At 34.8% G+C, this 20,885-nt stretch overlaps 2 protein-coding genes across 4 annotated transcripts; both read right to left on the bottom strand.

Moving 5' to 3' along the window:
* Positions 1 to 6,538: 6,538 nt before the first annotated feature.
* Positions 6,539 to 12,841, bottom strand: LOC127119953 (AT-rich interactive domain-containing protein 6). Of its 3 annotated transcripts, none has more exons than XM_051050328.1 (13): positions 12,629 to 12,841; positions 11,389 to 12,373; positions 11,236 to 11,275; positions 10,532 to 10,584; positions 9,609 to 9,654; positions 8,977 to 9,069; positions 8,550 to 8,657; positions 8,401 to 8,452; positions 8,225 to 8,303; positions 7,987 to 8,053; positions 7,854 to 7,904; positions 7,097 to 7,189; positions 6,539 to 6,979 (listed from the first exon to the last, which is right to left on the bottom strand). In XM_051050328.1, exons 2-13 carry the CDS (start codon positions 12,333 to 12,335, stop codon positions 6,878 to 6,880), a joined length of 1,731 nt encoding a protein of 576 aa, XP_050906285.1. In that variant the 5' UTR covers positions 12,336 to 12,373; positions 12,629 to 12,841; the 3' UTR covers positions 6,539 to 6,877. The 3 variants fall into 3 exon arrangements, with proteins under 3 accessions (XP_050906285.1, XP_050906287.1, XP_050906288.1); XM_051050330.1 differs by having other exon boundaries at positions 11,389 to 12,401; positions 12,629 to 12,808; XM_051050331.1 differs by having other exon boundaries at positions 11,389 to 12,370; positions 12,629 to 12,808.
* Positions 12,842 to 16,515: 3,674 nt separating this feature from the next.
* LOC127123550 (uncharacterized) lies at positions 16,516 to 18,354 on the bottom strand. The gene is made up of 2 exons (XM_051053759.1): positions 17,626 to 18,354; positions 16,516 to 17,484 (listed from the first exon to the last, which is right to left on the bottom strand). Exons 1-2 carry the CDS (start codon positions 18,352 to 18,354, stop codon positions 16,516 to 16,518), a joined length of 1,698 nt encoding a protein of 565 aa, XP_050909716.1.
* Between the last annotated feature and the right edge of the window lie 2,531 nt (positions 18,355 to 20,885).

Raw genomic sequence — 20,885 nt, 5'->3', positions numbered from 1 at the left:
CACATACATTTGAATGTACTACTTCTAGTATGGAAGAGGATCTCATTGGCATTTTCGAAAAGAAATACTTTCTTGATTGCTTTCCGACTAAGCAACCTTCACAGAGTTTGTTTGGCATCTCAAGAGTTGGTATACCAATTACCATATCTTGAGTAATCAATTGATTGAATGATCAAAAGTTCAAATGTCCAAACCTCAAATGCCATAGCCAACTATGCTTGTGGTCGACAACATTTTTTAGACATTGTACTTCAATCGAATTGATCATGGTCTTGAATGTTCTATTCTTCGACAAAGGAGATTTCGAGACCAAATTAGTCTGAGTTTCAAACAGTTTGGAGGCTCCACCTTTCATAATCAATGAGAAACCTTTTTCGAACAGTTGTCCAACACTTAACAGATTTCACTTCATTCTATGTACATAAAGTACATCTTTGATCATAGTTTTTCCTTCGTTGCTCCTTTGAATAACTATGTCGCCAGCACCTTCTTCTTACAACGAGATATTATCAACAAGTTTGACCTTGCTCTTCTTCGACGAGTCGAAATCTTCTAAGCACACTTTTTTACCAATCATGTGATTCGAGCATCCCGGGTCGAGGAACCAAATCTTGGAATCGACATGATCATCTACAATTGCGACCATTACTACCATGTCATCATAATCATCTGAATCTTGGCGTGCAAGGTTCGCTCCTTCCTTCTTTCCTTTTGTCTCTCCCTTGTCTTTATTGTACCAATAATTCTTGGCCAAGTGACCCCATTTTTCACAGTTATAGCATTGTACACTTTTTCTCTTTGCCTTTCTGATAGGAGTTTTGTTCTCCTCTTTTTGAGGATTCGGAAGCCCTATCGTCAACCTTATGCTTTTGAGGGTTATACCAAGACTTATTGCTCTGAGTCTTGTCTTATTTGCATTTGAATTTGTTGGGACCATCGTGCTTCTTCCATGCCTGAGCTTGCAGTGCTTGTATCAAATCTTGGACCCCTTTCCTTTCGAAAATCCTAATCTCATACGCCTCCAACAAACCAACCAAAACTTCCAGTTTTAGGGTTTCAAGATTGTTGGATTCTTGAATAGCTAAGATAACGTGATCAAAGTGAGAGGTCAACTTACACATTACCTTCTCAAATAGAATTTTATCAGTTAGGGTTTCGCCATAACCCTTCATGAGAAGGACGAGATTATGCACCTTCGACACATAGCCTGCAATCTTTTCATCTTCTCCCATATGCAGCAATTCATATTGTCGTCGCAAAGTCTGTAATTTGACGACCTTGACTTTCTCACCTCCTTCATAGTACTTGACAAGAATATCATATGCCTCTTTCATCGATTCAGCATGAGAGATCTTATCGAAATTCGCCGAATCTACCGCCGATTGAATGCAATACGCGGTCTTGGAGTCTTTCTTCTTTGACTCCTTGTTCGCGACTTTATGAGCATCGGTTGCATTCTCAGCAAGCTCAGGGATGACATTAGTAACCACTTCTAATGTTTCATGAAAGACAAACAAGGACTTCATCTGATTGCTCCATCGATTTCAATTTTTTCCATCAAGAATTGGAAGAGAATTCAGAATCTCATTAGTACTATTCATTTTTGCAGTGATTGATTAATAATACATGATCCCGGAAACACGATCATCGACGTGTAATTCTTGAAAATTCGATCAAGAATCTAACTAGAGATCTAGATATCAATTTCTTAATGTGTTAGGCACTTTTAGTAAGGAAAGAAAGAATGAGAGAAAATGAAAATAAGGATTAATATTATTGAATTATGATTGTACAAACTGAATTACAAAATATATCTACTTATATATAACTAACTTGTATATTAAGTAAAAAATTCTAAACCTTAATTAACTTTAGACTTTAGCTAAACAACTTGGATTATATCACAACAATAATGAAGTTTTATTAAATGGATAACATCAATATCATAGTTGTAATGCACCGATTTTATTTAAATTATTTTTCATAATTTAATTATGTGATAGTTGCAGTTGTGTGGTATTGATTGGTGCTTTGATATGTTGTGTACCCATGATGTAGGATAGTTGCCTTAAAAATTAAGGTGTTGGAAAGTGTGTGAGCAAAAGTGTAGAAAGAATGGTGTATTAAGCAAAACTAATTAATCATATTAGTTATTATTTATTTAATTAATTAATATTAGATGAATATTAATTTAATTATTTAATTTGAGTGGGTTATTATTATTATTATTATTATTATTATTATTATTAAGAAAATAGTGATAAGATGATAAGTTAGTAAAATAATGAGTTATAATAAAAAGAATAGAAAAGAGGATTTGGGATAGAAACTCATAACGTGAATTTTGGGAGAAAAAGGGAGAGGCTGAGAAAGGAGAAGAAGAGACTAGCGCTCAAGGGGAGATTGATCATTGTTGAAGGTTAAAGAAGCTATTGCTAGGAACTCTAAGGTAAGGGTGGGGTTCCGATTATCTAAGGGTTAACATGATGATGGTGGGTAGATTATGTCATGTAGGTTTTGGATTTTCTTCTCTATGTTGAGTTGTGTGAAATTGATAATTGTTGAATCGTGTGAATGATGAAATGTTACTGTTAGAATCGTGAAATTTGATTGGATTGTTGGTTGTTAATGTTGTATGAATTGATGTTGTCTCGGGTCAGAATCAGAACAGAGTTAGGAATGATCTTGGGGTAAATAAGTTGGGGTTTTGAACTTTGGAAAAGTGGTTTTCGGTTTAAAATATGGTATAAACGATTTGGGAGAAAATAGGGTTTTGGGATGAATTATGGGAGATTTTCATTTTGAAAAAGTTGCAGAAAAGTTATTCTGCAACAGTGTAATCGGTTACCAGAATTTGAGTAACCGGTTACACTACTTAAAAATACGTTTCTGGACAAATTTTGGGAGGTGTAACCGATTACTGGTTTTTGAGTAATTGGTTACCCTGTGTAACAGAGGCCACATATGGGCTAGAATGAAGGGTGTAATAGGTTACCATATTTTGGGTAACCGGCTACCATGTGTGCGTTGGCCATGGGTTGCGCTATTGGAGGTAGTGTAATCGGTTACTGGGTTTGGGATAACCAGTTACACTAGAAGCATTTTCTTAAAACTTTAAAAATTTGTAACTTTTGTTCCGAGTGTCCGATTCGAGTGTCGTTCGAAATGTCAGAAAGATGAAAGTGCATATTGTCATTTAAAATTGGTTTCAGTACCTGAAATTGAATATCTTTCTGAGTGATGGTGTTAATATGCATTGTATTGTTTATGTGGTGGTGTGACATAACCTTAAATGTATTGTTGTTGCTTATTATGTTGTATGTTGATGTTGTTGAGCTGTATAACATGTGTTTGGTGCATGATGATCGGTATTGGTGGTGTACATTGACTATGGAGGTGGGTCATTGTGCATGATGTTATTGTTGCATGTATTGTATGTTGCATGCATTCATGTTGTTGGATAGATGGTCAGTTGTTGGTGAGCCTTAAATCCTATTGTGTGGATTGGGCCGGTAGCTGATTTTGAAGGTGATGGAATCAGTGAGACGTTATCGGAAGTGATGGTAACGAATTGATGACTTTGATCCTAGGAGGTGAGGATCGAAGTGGTGAACCTGAGTGTTCACGTATTGGTACCACATGCATTGAGTCGAGTTATTGAGTCTCATTGCATTGTACATTGGTTGCATTTGTTATTGTGTTGGATGGTTAATTATGTTGTTGTTATGTCGGATGGTTGTTATGTTGTTGTTATGTGTGAATAGTCGTTGTGTGGATTATATGGAATTGTGTTGTGGAAGGGTGATGTGCATGTAATAATCTGATGCTTACTTATTATCATGCTTTTCTTTATATAATTATGATAGCTCACCCCTTCTGTTTGAATGTTGCCCCCACGTGGGTAACGTGCAGATAATTCGCAGTAGGAGCTCAGATGTGAGTGGAAGATGAAGTCTTCCATTTTATTTTAGTGTCGGTGTCTGCTTTGATGTGTAATATCGGGGAATCAGAATGTTGTGTCTTTCTTTATGTTTTAACATTTCTTATATGACATGTTATGTTGATGTTGGATATGTTGAGTTAACTATTTGTTTTTGTTGTTCCGCTGCGATTTAATAAAAGTTAACATTCAGACATGTAGTTACTACTATTTTTTTTAGAAATATTAAGTGTTACATGTCTTTTCGAGTGAGCAGGTTGATTGTATGTTATGGTGTAGCATCATAAATTGCATGTTGAATTATTTTACTCTGATAAATATTTTAAATTTATGCGAGAGAAATTTATGATGTTACAATAGTTCTCTATCTTGATTTAGAATATTATGTACGTCAATAAGAAAAATTATCAATGAAAACCTAGGGAAAAATCAAGTTTGAATTTGTTGGAGATATTAAAAGTCAATTATATTTTTTGGTAGATTATTTAGTAAGGAAACAAAATCTGAAATTTGTGGATGAATGATGACACCAACAATAATCCAACGTTATCCTGCTAAGAAAAGTCGGTTACATAGATCAACATTGTCATAATGGTTTATTTAGAATCATGCATATATTTAAATATATATTTAAATAGTTAATCTCAAAATATTTCTTAACAATTTTTTTATAGTTTTTTTTAGGTATTTCTCTACCTTTAAATATTACACTCCTTTCCATTTGATCTAATAATCTTACCATAGATCTTCTCTCTACATGCTCAAATCACATAAGTCTATTTTTCACCATATTTTTTATTATAGATGTTACCTCAACACTCTCTCTAATATTATCATTTATAATCTTATCATGTCTAGTCTTACGTCACATTCAACACAACATCCTCACTCTTTTACACTTATTTTATTCTTGTGTTGATTTTTAACCACCTTACATTTTGTCTCATACAACATCGTTGTTTTTACCGCGATCCAATGAAATTCCCCTTCAGGTTGAGCGTTATCTTTGTGCCACATAAAATCTCTAAAGTTCTCCTCCATTTTAACTATCCAACTTGAATTCGATAGCTTACATCCCTTTCTATTTTTGAACCGTTTTGTATCACGGACTCCAAGATATTAAAATTGTGACTTATGAGATGATATGGTCTCCAACTTTCACCTTTGGATTAGAAACGCTTCTCCTTTTATTAATTTACATTCGATATACTTCGTTTTACTTCTGCTTAAGTAAAAACAATGTGTTTCTAAAACTCGTCTCAAACTTCTATTTAAATCTTCATTCGACTCTCCAAATATGATTATATCATCTATATAAAGCATGAATTTTGGTGTTATCTCTTAGATATCTCCCATGAGTATATTTAAAATTAAAATAAAAAAGTAGAAATTTAGGGTTTAAATCTATTATAATTGAGAAATCGTTTGACTCTTCAACTTAAATACACACACTAGTTGATACCCTTTCATATATATATATATATATATATATATATATATATATATATATATATATATATATATATATTGAATAACTTACATATATAAAATCTTAAATCTTTTCTTCTCTATATCTTTACACAAAATCTGTCTAGAGACTCTGTCATACACCTTAAATATATAAAATTTTAAATCTTTTCTTCTCTATTGCACAAAATCTCTCTAGACACTCTATCATACACCTTCTTCAAATTATTAAATATTAAATGTAAATCTTATTGATCCATATTATTTTAGAAATTAATTGTTATGCACTGACAGTATAAAAAATTTTACATTGTCAATGCATCACAATCATCCATTTGTATTACTTTTTAAGTGGTTAAAATAAAAGTCAAACATATTAGTTAAATCAATTGTTGTGATTAACTGACAGTGTAAAAAATCTTTACACTGTCAGTGTATATCAATTAATCTCATTATTTTATCACTCATCGTAGTAGATAGATCGATTTCATTATCCTTCCCAAAAATAAACTAAATTGATTCTTGTGACTTGAGTATTCATTTTATTTTATAAATTCCAACAAGTTCCCAAAAATAAACTAAAATTGATTCTTGTGACATGAGTATTCATTTTATTTTATAAATTCCAACAAGTTCCCAAAAATAAACTAAATTGATTCTTGTGACTTGAGTATTCATTTTATTTTATAAATTCCAACAAGTTTCCAAAAATAAACTAAATTGATTCTTGTGGCTTGAATCTTCATTTTATTTTATAATTCCAACAAGTATGGAACTTGATTTAACACTAATATATCAAAAATATTATAAATTCATTTATCCGAGTATATCTTCTGGTATAAATATATTAAGACACTGTTTTAAAAAATTATATTGGAACTAGATTTAACGTTAATATATTAAGAGTATTTTTAATTTTATTCATTTATTTAAACATACTACTGACATGAGTTTAATAAGACTGTTTAATAAAATGTTATGAAAATTGATCATATGTTTGTATTTAAACTGCAAATAAATTACTTATTCATACACACGCCCCAAGTCTTCTCACACTGAATAAAAAAAGCAGCATTACTATTACATTTAAGACACCTTCAAGTGAAAAAAACAAATAAACAAGTAGAAATGTGAGCACCGGAAGACAGCAATGTTAAGACAACTCGGTAAGGTTAGGAAAAGGTTCATCATAGCTTTTCATTCTAGCTTTTAATGTAATCTCACTAACCAACCAACTTGCCAATTTTATAGCATTTCAGCATTACAAAATCCTAACTAGCTAATATTAACATTAACATGGTCAAATTGTGATCCTTGAGAATACAACGTACGGTGATTTTAAATTAAATATACATTCTACAGTTTTACAGGCATAACTAATTCCTCTCCATTGTTGTTTCTGGGCCAACTATCCTATGAATAATGGTAAAGGAAATCTGTAACTTGTATGAAAGCATCAACAAAATACCACTATTCTGACTGTTCAAATGGGACACGAACAAACAACTGTCCATGCAACGTTACCACGGCTGATGTCTGGTGAGGATCGATTCTTGAGGGCAAACTCACAACCTGATTCATAAAATTATTTATAATATTAGAGCAACAATCGATGTACGGGTATCAGATTATTTGACGGTGTATTCCAGAATAACAAAATAGTTATGGTTTAAAAGAAGATAATCCCACCTTTTTGAAAGGTGTCACACCCCAAGGATTATTTAGATGCTCTGGCTCACCACTTATGACCAAACGTCCTGCTGGGTCTGATTGCACTCGAACCTGGTTTAGAAAATTAGGCATGATTATCCTTAAGACCGTTTCAGTATTGCAAATTATGTTATCAACATAGTGGTTTTTTGTATGCAAGGCTAATAAACAGACCTTACAAAATAAATTAAATGTTAGAAAAAGAAAAGGTGGAGTTAAGCAGTAAAATGTTTACACTGATCTTCTAATGTAAAATCAAACTTTTTTTCTATTAAAAGAAGGTGGAGTTTCAGGAGAAGACAACCACACATCTACAGTTTTTCGAGGGTTCTCAAGTTTTCTACTCAATGTGCTGGCATGTAGCTCCAAATGACCGATACCCTCGAAATTTTGAAGGACGAGCACTAATACTTGTTTAGTTTCATTATATAGACTAGGCCTACAGTACTATTTTACTATGGATATTTACAAAGCATCAAGAAATTTACAAAATATCAAGCAATCAACTTTCTCGGATTTGTTTATTGCTCAAGATTGAAGGAGAATATTACAGAATAAGCTAGAAATGTGCAATATTGTCCTTGTATAACCAGAATTTCCCACCCACTCCACCATGAGTTTTGCACACCACCAATAGCAACTCTCATGGGAATGAAATAGTTAAATAGACAGCTTAATTTTCATCATAATACAGGTAAATGGATATTAAAGATAAAGCAATCGGAATGTGCAGTACCTCTTCCCGCAAAAGGCCAGGAACTAAAGCATATACCTCAAAACAATCTTTCTGCACAAGTATTCATTGAGATGATTAACTACATATACAACTTATAATATATTATTTTGAATACAAAGAGTAAGAAACTCACAGTTTTTTGTACATTGACTTTTACCCAATCAGCAGGAGGTCCAATGTCAACCACAGCTGTTTCCAACCTATCAACCACATATATCAGCATAGGCATGCTAGTAGTGAATGAAATATAGTTCCGTAGAAAGAAAAAAAAACTCTTATGGTTATACAACACATTTCACTGTCTAACTACACAAACAAGTAAGCAAGTACAACAAACAATGAAAGGTAGAAAGAAGTAACTGTGTCTTAACTGTGGTTTAGATGGTTTACTGCGTGCTGCTTTGACTGCAGCATTATCCATATAAGACGGCTTCTTACGTTTAAGTATATCTGAGTCAATAACGGGTGTGATTCAATACTGAGAATACTCTGACATGGTAACACTTAGAGCAATTAAAAATTATAGTACAACGATGAAGATCCATACTGATATTCTTAAGCTGCTTTTCTCGCTTTTGCACAGACAACGAATTCCTATCCTGAGAAAAACAGAAGCATCAAACAACTCTATGGATGTAAGAACACAGATATGAAAAAGAACTTGGAAGAGTAAAAATAACTTCCAAATCCCACCACCTTTATAATAGGGTCACTAACTTCACCATTGCCAAGAAGACGTTGTGAGTGCCAACCCCGCATAGCCTGTTCAGCAGCATATCTCCGGGCTCTACCTGATGCTAAAGCCTAGATACAACCATCATTTCAAAATTACCGTGAAACGCGGGTAGTTATAGTATATGCATGTCTCTTAAACTAGAGCAAATGATTGACAGGCAATCAAAGTGAAGTATATGCATGTCTGTTTTTCTCAAGTTTCGGAATGAAGTTGCTGTTTTTTTTTCAAAAATTCTCCCACTACAATTTTCATTACAAGTTGTTTCAATTTCAAATACAAAATTAGTTAATCAAATACATTCAGTTAGTAAGATCATGGTGATGGGAATGCTCCTTATATAGTATCATTATTGTTCATGCTAAAGAAATCAAATATAAATCACATTACCTGATTTTCAACATTCACAGGCTCTGGAGGAGAAGCGATAGGCACACTCAGCTCGCCACCTTTTATGTTATGCCTTTCGTAATCAAGAAGGGCCTAGAGTAATATTTTGGAAACAACAACAACGAAATAAGTGTTAAAAAGGAGAGGATTACAGATTGCATCATTCTGAAGGTACACACTATCAGATACAGTTTTTTCAATTATACAATCAAAATAAATGTATATATTATCTTAGATTTAAAAGCATGGTTTAAGACTAATATTTGAAGTCAACCATAAGAAACGAAACAACTATAGCCCATGCCACAGTTAAGTGTTAACTATATTAAGAGAAAATTTTGGTCGTAGGCTACTGCATAAACGGCATAAATATTCTCCAATACGGCCATCACTGGTATATTTATCATTTACCAATCAGAAGACAGTATGATAACACAAACCGTTCATGCCATTTGTGTAAATGTCTATGAATATATTCTTGACATCAAGAGTCAAAACTCACGTCCAAACAAAACATCCACTCATAAACTAGGAAGGGACGTCAACAAGCATGGATCTAAACTATATTTGTGATTTTTAAATGTAAAGTTTTAAATAAAAGGGTTAATTATAACTTATTAATCAAGAATCACCTTCTCATAAAATCCCCGGAAAGTCCAGGAAACTGTGGTGCATGTCCTGCATAAGATGAATAGAGAGGACAATATTAGTACATTTTTTTAGAATAATCAGGTTTATCCAAGCAGTTCACGGTATCCAACATCCCTATCCAACCCCCGCCCCAAAGAAAAATTAAAAAATATAAGGAAAAAGATGCAGCTCAATAGGATCTGCAGAAAAGGGTGATTAAACACGTGCAACCCATCTCTTAAAAAATAAAAACAACTGATTGAAAGCTACGGAAATAAGCTTTTCTATCAATATGAAAATTTATCAAAAATTAATAATTAAACATAGGCACCCATCACAGCCTTGCATAAAACTGTGACCAACACATAAATTGCTCTCAAGAAACTTTTCAACACGAGCTGTCATTGCAATATGGTAAGAAATGTGTGGTAATGAGTAAACTGTAAGAGTCTCGCATTGGATATTGATATCACCTATACAGTAAGTAGGGGCAACTCTCGCCCAAAGAGCTTGCTTTTCAAGTTAAGTTAGGAGTAAACCAGAATTCTATGATATCAAAGCTTATCATGGGTCCGCTGGATCACCGGCGAATGTCCAACCATAAAAACTTCACGGTTCAAATGTCCAGTTATAGGCATGAGGGAGGGGGTATTGAGAGTTTCAAATTGGATAGTGATTCGGCATGAACAAGAACAAAGATTGTAAGAGGAGCAACCTCACTCCGTAAGCTAGCTTTTGGAGTTAAGTTAGGTCCAAACAAAAACTCTAAGCAGATTAGACACAACACATATCACAAATTTGACATCAAATAAGACTTAAAAAAATAAACACAGCACAAACGCAAATCTGAAATTTATGGAAACATCAAAATTTCAGAGTCATGAACAAGATCTGAACAAGACATGAAATGCAAGTTAGTCCTTACTTTGGAGGTTTGAAAGACTCTCCCACTTGCCGCCACAACTTACATGAGGTTACCTATTCATAAATACAAGTCAATTAGGTATATATCCTATAAACAATGAAAACAACTTGCTTGAAATAAAGAAAATGGATTCTAAAGTTCTATAAGTGCTAGTTTGGCTCAAAAAATATTGCCTAAAACTTCGAACATCTGAAGCAAGATCACTTGAAACTTAGGAATTAAAAGAAAATTATACGTTTTAAGTTAAGTAGCCAAATTTATAAACTTTTAAATGCATCAAAATCAACTATTAATTTATTAATCAAACAAAAAAGATTCCAGGTTGATGGAGTAGAAAATAGGGCAGGCTGGTATCCTTCTTCCAGTAATTAAGTAAACCAACCATCTTGAAAAATGCATATGTTTTGAATGCCATTTTCATAAGAAATTATGATAATTGGAAATTTAAAATCTCTAAACAAAATTGGATGTTCCATGTGTTTGAATTATATTTGTTTTCACACTTCACAAGAAATCACAATTACCTTCTCACATACATGAATTATATTCATGATAATTCCTCATTCCATGTACCAACAAGCTTAACCATGAACCACTAGTTGAAATCACTATGAACCTCTACAATATTTAATTGTTTTTCCAAAACCAACTACATAAATGTGTATGAAACATTCAGCAGAAATGAAAAATAAATAAATCAATACCTTCTCATAGCCTCCCAATCTCATTACAGCTCTCCATAACCTTATGTTTCACCAAATAAGCATTAGTCCAGAGTGACAACATTTTAGAATTCGGTGAACTTATTTATGTCATATTCAAAGATCTAAAAGTTTAAATCAACACATATAACTCACTTAAGGCAATTAAGACCTTCCCCATAAAATTTGGGAGGTTTGAATTCCATGCTCCTCTCCCTAAAGAAGTTTTCAAGCTCCTTCATAAAAACTGCTTGGTCCTCTTCCGTTCCCGACTCATTACCATCATAATAATGATCAGCATCCAAGAAAAACATGTTCTGCTGCGAATCTGAGTTCCCGTTATCTGCATGCTCATCAGCTTGCTCTTCACCGGCCTTACTACTTTCAACTTCTAAAACATTCTTGACTTCTGGCCCTGTTTCAGCATGGGCAGGTTGTGGTGTAATAGGATCATTATGACTTGACGGCATAGGTTCATTTGCATCAGAAGGCGTCGGATTGTTATGACTTGACGATATAAGTTCATTATCACAAGTTTTACTATCAGCCGCTTCACAAACTTCAGGCTTCACATCAACCTCCATCCCTGTCGTTTCAGCATCGCCATCATTAACACTATTTTGACATGCAGTATCATCATTCTCAACCCCATTATTACTCTGAGGAAGTCTTTTGGCTTCCACCTTCGCAACAGAAGCAGCTTCACACTCAGTTGTATTCAGAGTCTGATCATCAACCTCAACTGGGACTAAGTGAAGACTATCTTGAACATTTTCTTGTGCAATGTCTTCTGAAACAACCTTCGGTTTCACATTTTCATCCACAGAAAGTAGTTCTTCCCTCTCATATTTATCATCATATGATACATAAGTTTCTTCTGCAGTAACAGGTTGAACTTCAAGATGCATCTCTTGATCAAGATATGAATCCAAGCCAGCAAGATTATCTATAATCATCTGATGGTCATCTCTTAAATGTGGACTAGCTGAAGCTTGGTTTGGACTTCCATTTTCACCAATGACATGGCCAGCTTCCTCTATATTAACAGGCGTGGGCATGCTCTGACTATGGCTAACTTCCTCGCTTTCTTTTGTATCACTCATTTCCAAATTTTAATCAAGCATGCAAACACAGCAACCTCCTAAGAAAAACATAACTTCAGTCTCCACCTCCAACCCACACAAAAAAAACGCAAAATAAACAAAAGGTAAAAAAAAAAGAGAGAGCGAAACCTTGTTCCCCTGAATACTAAACCCTAGCAAATAACCAATTAATGAAACAACCATGGTTTACTTACCCCCAGAAAAGATAAAGCTTTGATTTTCATGGTTATTAACTCACTGAGGCGAAATTAAAAGTGAACAAAATAGAAGAAACATCGAAATGTAGAAATTACCTGTGTGTATTGGGATTGAAGAGTGAGCTTACAGTGTAAGCAGAGAAAACCCTAAATTGAATTTTGAAAAACCCTAAATTGTTTGTCCCCTTTTGAGTTTCGCCGGAATTTTCAGAAAATACGCGAATTTTTTGTCGAAACGGCAGAGTTTGATGCGCGTTTCATACACGCTTCACGCGCTATGTTAATTAAATTGGAACAAAAATACAGTGGGGGCTTATACGTCGTCGTCTGCATCTACATAAACAACGAATAGTTTTTTTATGATAAAATACCTTTTTTTTCCCTTAATTATATATTTGATTTAGATTTGTTCTTTAATTATTTTGTGTTAGATTTGTCTCTTAATTTTTTTTAACTTATCATGTAATTGTTAGTTCTTTTGTCTCATTAGCTATTAAAAAATTCAAAAATCGGACGTTAAACTCATCGTTAATTAAATAAAAAAGACTAACATGACATGTTTTAAAGAATTAAAGGATTTATCTGACATGAAAAAAAATTAATGGTCAATCTGAACCCAAGTGTATACTTAAGGAAAAAAAAGTATTTACCTTTTTAATTTATTTTTAGGTTTAATTCATCTTTTAGTTCTTTAACTTAATTTATTATTTCGCTTTGGTCATTTAATTAGAAAACGTTACAATATAGTCCCTTAAAATCGTATTGTAGCCTAAATAGTCTCTTACGTTCATTTTTTTATAAAAAAAAAGTTACTGTAAGGGACTATATTGTAACGTTCCAAATGGTCAGGCAAGACACTACCTTTGGTCATTTTTTTAGAAAACGTTACAATATAGTCCCCTAATATCATGTTTTGATTTTGACCATTTTTCTTGGAGTTATTTTGAAGGTATGAGAACCTATGTATATAGCATTCATCATATGTGTCATCCGATTACAAGTCATGACTTATTTGTCATAATAAATCTTACTTTTCATATAACTGGACTTGAAAAACATCATTGTTGCTTGGGGGATTGTTGAGTGCAACTGAACTGGAGTTGGAAAAGATCAATGTTGCTTGGGGGACTTCTGAGTGCAACTGAACTGGAGTTGGAAAAGACCATTGTTGATTTAGGGACTTATGAGTGAAATTGATCTTATTGTTGTTGTGACCTTGTTGAAAGACCTTGGTGCCAGCAAATAATTAAGCAGAGTGACATGAATATGATATTATTGCTTTGATTCTATATGAAAATGGATAATGAAGAGTAATATTTTTTAGACATTATTAACGATTTGATTTTTAAATTCTATGCGGTTTAAATTTGAATTTTAATCTTGTTGTAAAACCACGTCAGCATATAGGCTGAGTCAGCAATGTACCTTAAGTCTTGCTGTAAAATCATGTAAGCAAACTTAACGATTTTAAACAAAAATTTGACGGAAAAGATCATATATTTTTAGGTAAAAGACTAAAGTGGAATATTAAATTAAGTTGAGGAACTTGGTGACTAATTATGCCTTATTTTTAATAGTCATACTTTATGGATGTTATTAACAGCCGCTTACCCACTCTCCTTTTATCACTTGCGGGATTATAAATTCACGTTGCAATATTGTTTTCTTCGTGACGGCCTTAGTCGGTTTATATACCCAAGTTATTTTCATACATCCAAATTATCACTTTTCTAATTATTTTTTTCTAGAATTTTACCTTACCACTTGTATCATCATTTTTTATTTATATATTATTTAATCATTTTTAATATATGTGTTTGCTGTGAAATTTAATAAACAAGAACGAGTTTCAATTTACTTAAGGGATTAAACTCGAAAAGATCTCATGACATATTTGTGTGAATTATAAGTTTTAAACAAGTTTGACATCAAAGTCGAAATATAAAGTTTGAGAATAATAATAAATTAAACAGTGAAATCAAAATGTAAAGAAACTTAAAGAATGACGGAAATAAAATTCAATGCAATAAATGATTTGAAAAAAAAAAGACTTTAATTTGTAAAAGTGGAACATTATACATACATTCTTGACTCTTTTCTCACAAACACACGGATACTTTAAATTTTGCAGAATTTGTGTAATTGCGGACCCCGAAAACTAAAAGTGAACACTACTTATATATTAATCCTAAGTTAACCGTCTATAACAGTCGATTAAGCAAAGTATGTCACATGTTTGTCTCCATGCAACCATCGTATTCGACAGACTCCCATGTGTCCTCAAATAATTGTCTGATCTTATCCATTTACACCTCATTCGACTGCGTAGAATAAACAACTTGGGAACTCTGAATTTCACCAAGTCCTAAAAAATCAACTAACTTCTTGGTCTCTCTCTAATTACAATTTCGACCAAAGTTAATACTACTTTTCAACAAATCAAATTCGTCGAGATCTTTGTGGCCATAACTAACCATTTCGACTCTTCAGCAAAATTGAAATTCTTGTAACAGACTATCGATGTCACACTGGATGTTATGACATCCAATTCTGCGTAGACAGGAATGTATACAGAAGGTAAATGTAAAGGACAGTAAATAACACAGGGAATTATTTACCCAGTTCGGTGACAAACACACCTACGTCTGGGGGCTACCAAGCCAGGGAGGAAATCCACTATAAGAGATATTAATTCAGGACTTAAACCAACTGTTTAATCCTATCACTTAAGACCTACCCAATGCAATTTCAATCTACACTAAGACCTGAGTTCCTACTCACTCCCCCTCAATCACCACAGTGATTACAACCTTTAATAAGTTTAAAGTCAATGGCGAAGTTATACTTCAAACAACTCTTGATTGTGCTTAAAAGCTTTAATCAAGAAACACAGCACTCACGCTTACAAGCTTAGAGTGACACAACAATTACAACTCAATGAACACCCTAGTCCAATGCAATCATCTAAGTGATAGTTGCTTGGCTCACAAGTAAAACCTAATACAAGACACACAAAAAGTATAGCCATGATATATGATGATATATTAAATTCTTCACGCTTCAAACCCCTGAGTTGTTGAAAGTAGGATTGCCATCCTTTTATAATGCAGCACTTGGGCCTTGTACTTGAATTTCCTAAAATTAAGGTCAAGCAAGTTAACCTAATTTCCACATATTAGGGTTCTAACAAATAGGCTATTTGTTAGGCCTCTTAATTATAACACAGTTGTTAGTTTCCTGGATTTTAGCTCAACTGTTAGATTCCTGAAAAATAGCCTGAGATAAATACTTAATCATAACAGAAAAAACTAACTAGCCTACACTTCAGCATATGCTGTCAAGAATGAATGTCATAACATTCAGTTTGACGTCCAGAACATAGGCCATATGCTAGGTCTCTTAATTCTAGCTCAGTTGTTGGTTTCCTGAAACAGCAGCCTGAAATAAATACTGAACTATACCAGAAAAACTGACTGGCCTATAATTCAGTATCTGATGTCAGGGATGAATGTCATAACATTCAATTTGAGATTCAGTAAATCCTGTATTAGCTAATCCTGCAGCAGACTACTCAAGCATGTCATGACATCAGTCAAGACATCAGAGTACAGTTAGTGTTTTAACACAAAATGCAGTCAATCAAAAACATCTACAAACTCCCCCTTTGGTAAATTTTTGGCTAAAACAACTTGGAATCACAACAGAGTTCACAGCAGCGGAAAATACACATCCAAGCAGAGAATCAAATTAGCTAATACACTCAGCACACATAGAAGTTAAACTTCAAACAGCAGCGACACAAGTAGATAGCAGACAGCAACATAGCCTTTTGTTTAGAACAACCTTTTGTTCAAACAAATCTGTTGTCCTGGGGTACAGGTGTTACTCCCCCTTTTTGTCAAAAATGTTGCCAAAGCAACACTTAATATTACAGACCAACAAAAATAAAATTACACACACTTTTCAGAAACACAGGAAATGATCTAGTCATCTAACTCAGAGTTAGCATCATCATTTATGCCATCATAAGGACTGGCATCTGCTTGTCCCTCTTCACCTTGTCTTTCAGCTCCTTCTGCAGCAGCAACAGCTTCACCAAGCATATCACCTTCAGTCATCTCCAACTTGCTAATCAATTTTTCCAAGTTCAGCTTCCTTGCCTCTAACTCCCTGCAAGTTTCTTTGAGCATTGCAATGACAACAACTTTACCTGGTTGATTGCTTACACGTGATGTCTCACCTGTTGTCATGACAATGTCAGGAACATGGGTACCTAGGAACAGCTTATGACTGAAGGACAAAGGGTTGTCTCTTTTCTTCACAGAATCATTCTCTGTTAAGATGTTTGGAAACTGATTCAAAACAATACCACAGATGAGAGAAGGAAAGGCTATAGGCCCTTTCACACTGAAGCTTCCTGCATGCTTCAAAGTTTGATCAAATATATAGGATCCATAGTCAAAATTGGCTTTGGTTCCAACAACATATATAAATTTTCCAAGCATTACAGCAATTGTAGATTTATGATTGGTGGGCACCCAGTTAGCAGCTCCAATCTTGTTCAGCATTGCATACTTGACACTCAGTTTGTTGGCCACCAACTTTCCTTTGAGAGGCCACTTCCTGACTTGATTAGTAGTGATGACTTGACAAATTTTGTTTTCAGTCACCTCAATCTCAGGTTGACCTACATCAGGCCTTCCCAAATACTTGTTGATCACTGAGGGAGAGAAATTTACACACTTGCCTCGCACATACACTTTCCTGAATTCCTTAGACTTCCCATCAGCACATTCTTCAGACGCATTGACAATAAATTCCTTCACCAACATCTCATAGAACTTTGAGAACTGAGTCACAGTCTTCATTAAACCAGCCTCTTGAATAAGGTCCATAATATCCTTACATTCCAGGACATTCTGAGCTAATTCCCTCTCCAAAGCCAGCCTCTTCTGATAAACATATTTCCACTTGTTTACACTTGAAGCAAAATGAAAAGATATGTTGTCAATTGGTACCTCAGGGACACTAGCTGCAAGCTTGCTAGTGGTTGGCTTCTTCTTTGGCAGAGTGTCAGGGACATCACATGGAACATCTGAGTCAGACTCAACAGCAACAGACTTGGTCTTCTTTTTCTTGGGCACCCCTTTGCTCCAAGATTTTGTTGGACCATGAACTTTCCTCTTGAGGGAACTCTCGACTGTCACCTTTGTATTGGAAGAGGTTGGAACATCAATCTTCTTTCTGGGGGACCTTCGAGCCACTGTTTTCTTTTCTCTCCTAGTCCTAACCCTTTCGGCTATGCTAGGGACGACTGAGGACAACAACTCATTATCATAAAATTCCTTCAGGTCTACTGTTTCAGCCTCACAGTTAGGGTTGTTAATGACATCATGAGTGACATGAACTTCCTCACTAGCCACATTATCTAAGGGTTTGTCAACATTTGACTCCTTATGAGCATCAGTTTGCTCAATATCATCATATATATTCTTTCCTAAAGACTCAATATTTTCTTGATAGGCAACACTATCAGGTTCAATAGTGTTTAAGGGAACGGAAACCCCAAGGACCTTATGATTACCAGACAGTATTCCAGTCACCATAGTGGCAATGGCATTGTGTACATACCTGGAACCTTCTCTGGTTCGTTCCTCAAGAGCGATTGCTGAGGAGAAGCCTGATACAGTTTCTTTAGGTCTTCTTGCATGTGAGGTATTCACAGAGTCAGCAACAAGATCTTCTCTGTTAGGGTTGCATGGTTCCGAGCTAGAGGAATCAGACATTTTCTTGGAGGACGATGAGTTGGATTGTTGAGCCATGATGAATATCTTAGAGGCGAAATGAAAAGTTTCTTTGAGAGAATGCTTGCGAGACTGAAAGTTGAAACGATGGAAGAGGTAACGCTTATTGCAAGAGTAATAGCTATTATTTGTTGACCAATCAGAGCATACTCTCAAATGTTTAATAATTTGAATTATTAAACAGTAAATACCTAACATCATTAGTTGCTATAATTCCTCAGAAAGACATATTCCCACTTTACCCCTCAAATTTTCAAACTGAGTAGCATCCAATGTCATGACATTCTGAATGATATTGTACTCAGTTTGCATCTGTTTCATCCATACCAATTGGGAACAACTGCTACCAGATGCTAAGTACTCAGCTTCTGTAGTGGATAATGATACACACTTCTGTTTCTTCCTTTCAACTACACCATTTTGATGAGGAATAATAGATGAGGACAACTCATGACTTTCAATCTGCATAGGTCCCATTAAGTCCATGTGCAACAGTTCCAGAGTTTTGGATGTTGTAGGATGTTCAAGCTTAGGATGTGACATATTAGTTTGCTTGCCAACCTGACATTCTCCACAGACTTTTCCTTCATCAATAAGCAGCTTTGGGATTCCTCTAACTGCTTCCTTGGTTATGATCTTCTTCATTCCTCTTAAATGAAGATGTCCAAGTCTTTTATGCCACAACTTCACTTCATGTTCTTCCTTGGCTAAGGAGCACATTGAGGAGTAGTTTGAGACTTTAGGTTCCCACAGATAGCAGTTATCTTTGGATCTGGATCCTCTCATAACTTCCTTATTTTCTCCATTTTTCACAACACATTCTTCCTTAGTGAAATGTACATTGAGGCCTTGATCACATAGCTGGCTTATGCTGATGAGATTAGCAGTTAGTCCTTCTACTAACAACACATTATTCAGTTCTGGAACTCCAGGACTGTTCAGCTTACCAACACCTTTGATTTTTCCTTTAGCTCCATCACCAAAGGTCACATAACTGGTAGTATGAGGTTGTCTATTTACCAATAAGTTCTCCATCCCAGTCATATGTCTTGAGTAACCACTATCAAAATACTAGTCTTCTCTGGTAGATGCCCTTAGAGATGTGTGAGCTAATCTAGCAACCCATTGTTGTTTCTTGATGGGGGCATTATGCTTAGATGCCTTCTGCTTAGGTCTGACTTGAGGGGTCTGGTTAGGATAACCATGCAACCTGTAACAGAAGGGTTTTATGTGACCAAATCTACCACAGTATTGACATCTCCATCTTTGAAATTTCTTCTTTTGATGGTTAATCCTCATGTTTCCCTGATGTTATGACATTGGTTGTGACTTCTGTTTGATTTTCTGAACTTCAGCCTTTGAGCTTTTGAGTTCAGTTGAGGATTCCTTAACAAAGTCTAAACCAGACATGGTTCCTGATTTTTGTCCCACCTTTAGAATCTCTTCCAAAGTGTTAGTTCCTCTATTCAGCATTCTGATGGATTTTGTCATTTGATCTAGCTTAGAGGTCAGCAAGGTTATCTCACCATTTAGACCATCTATGACTGTCAGATGCTTCTTCTTATCAGCTTCCAGCTCCTTGATGAGTTTCTTCTGCTTTTCTCCTTGTATACACACTTCTGTACTTTTGACACATAACTCTTTATATGAAGCAGCAAGTTCATCAAATGTAAGTTCATCTCCACGTGAGTCATCATCAGAGGCACAGACACTAGTTAGTGCAGTGACATGTTTAGCAGATTCTCCTTCGGATTCACTCTCAGAGTCTCCCTCAGACCAGGTGACAGATAGTCCCTTCTTTTGCATCTTGAGGAAGGTAGGACATTCAGCTCTAATGTGTCCAAAACCTTCACATCCATGACACTGGATTCCCTTGCCTTGGTTGAACTTTTCTTCAGATTTTGATCTTCCACTGATGTCAGATGAAGAGTTCTTGACATTTGGTCTACCTTTTTTATCAACCTTCTTTATGAACTTGTTGAACTGTCTTCCAAGCATGGCTATAGCTTCTGATATGCTTTCATCACCTCCAATATTTCCTTCTTCTGAATCCTCTTCAGCATTTGAAACAAAAGTTATGCTTTTGTTTTTCTTTTCAACATTCTCACACAAGCCCATTTCAAAAGTTTGGAGATAACCAATAAGCTCATCAACCTTCATATTGCAGATATCTTGAGCCTCTTCTATAGCAGTAACCTTCATGGCAAATCTCTTGGGCAATGATCTGAGAATCTTTCTTACAAGTTTTTCTTCAGACATTTTCTCTCCTAAGCCTCTAGAAGTGTTGGCAATTTCAAGAACATTCATATGGAATTCATATAGTCTCATCCTCTTTCATCCTCAAATTTTCAAACTTAGTAGTCAACATCTGGAGTTTAGACATCCTTAACTTGGAGGTACCTTCATGAGTTGTTTTGAGAGTATCCTAAACTTCTTTAGCCAGCTCACAGTGATGCACCAGTCTGAAGATGTTCTTAGTTATCCCATTGAACAGTGCATTCAAGGCCTTAGAGTTTCCAAGGGTTAATGCCTCTTGCTCCTTGTCCCAC

Source organism: Lathyrus oleraceus, chromosome 2 (genome assembly GCF_024323335.1).
Source record: "Lathyrus oleraceus cultivar Zhongwan6 chromosome 2, CAAS_Psat_ZW6_1.0, whole genome shotgun sequence".
NCBI lineage: Eukaryota > Viridiplantae > Streptophyta > Magnoliopsida > Fabales > Fabaceae > Lathyrus > Lathyrus oleraceus.
Note: the sequence above shows the minus strand (reverse complement) of the source record. Positions and strands in the feature narration are given on the sequence as shown.

Coding starts and splice junctions, on each gene's coding strand:
- LOC127119953 (XM_051050328.1), bottom strand. CDS start 12,335: ATGAGTGATACAAAAGAAAGCGAGGAAGTTAGCCATAGTCAGAGCATG. Junction 11,276..11,388: donor GAAGGTCTTAATTGCCTTAA/GTGAGTTATATG, acceptor GTGAAACATAAG/GTTATGGAGAGCTGTAATGA. Junction 9,655..10,531: donor GAGTCTTTCAAACCTCCAAA/GTAAGGACTAAC, acceptor CATCTTATGCAG/GACATGCACCACAGTTTCCT.
- LOC127123550 (XM_051053759.1), bottom strand. CDS start 18,354: ATGGCTCAACAATCCAACTCATCGTCCTCCAAGAAAATGTCTGATTCC. Junction 17,485..17,625: donor CTGTTGAGTCTGACTCAGAT/GTTCCATGTGAT, acceptor TATGTTTATCAG/AAGAGGCTGGCTTTGGAGAG.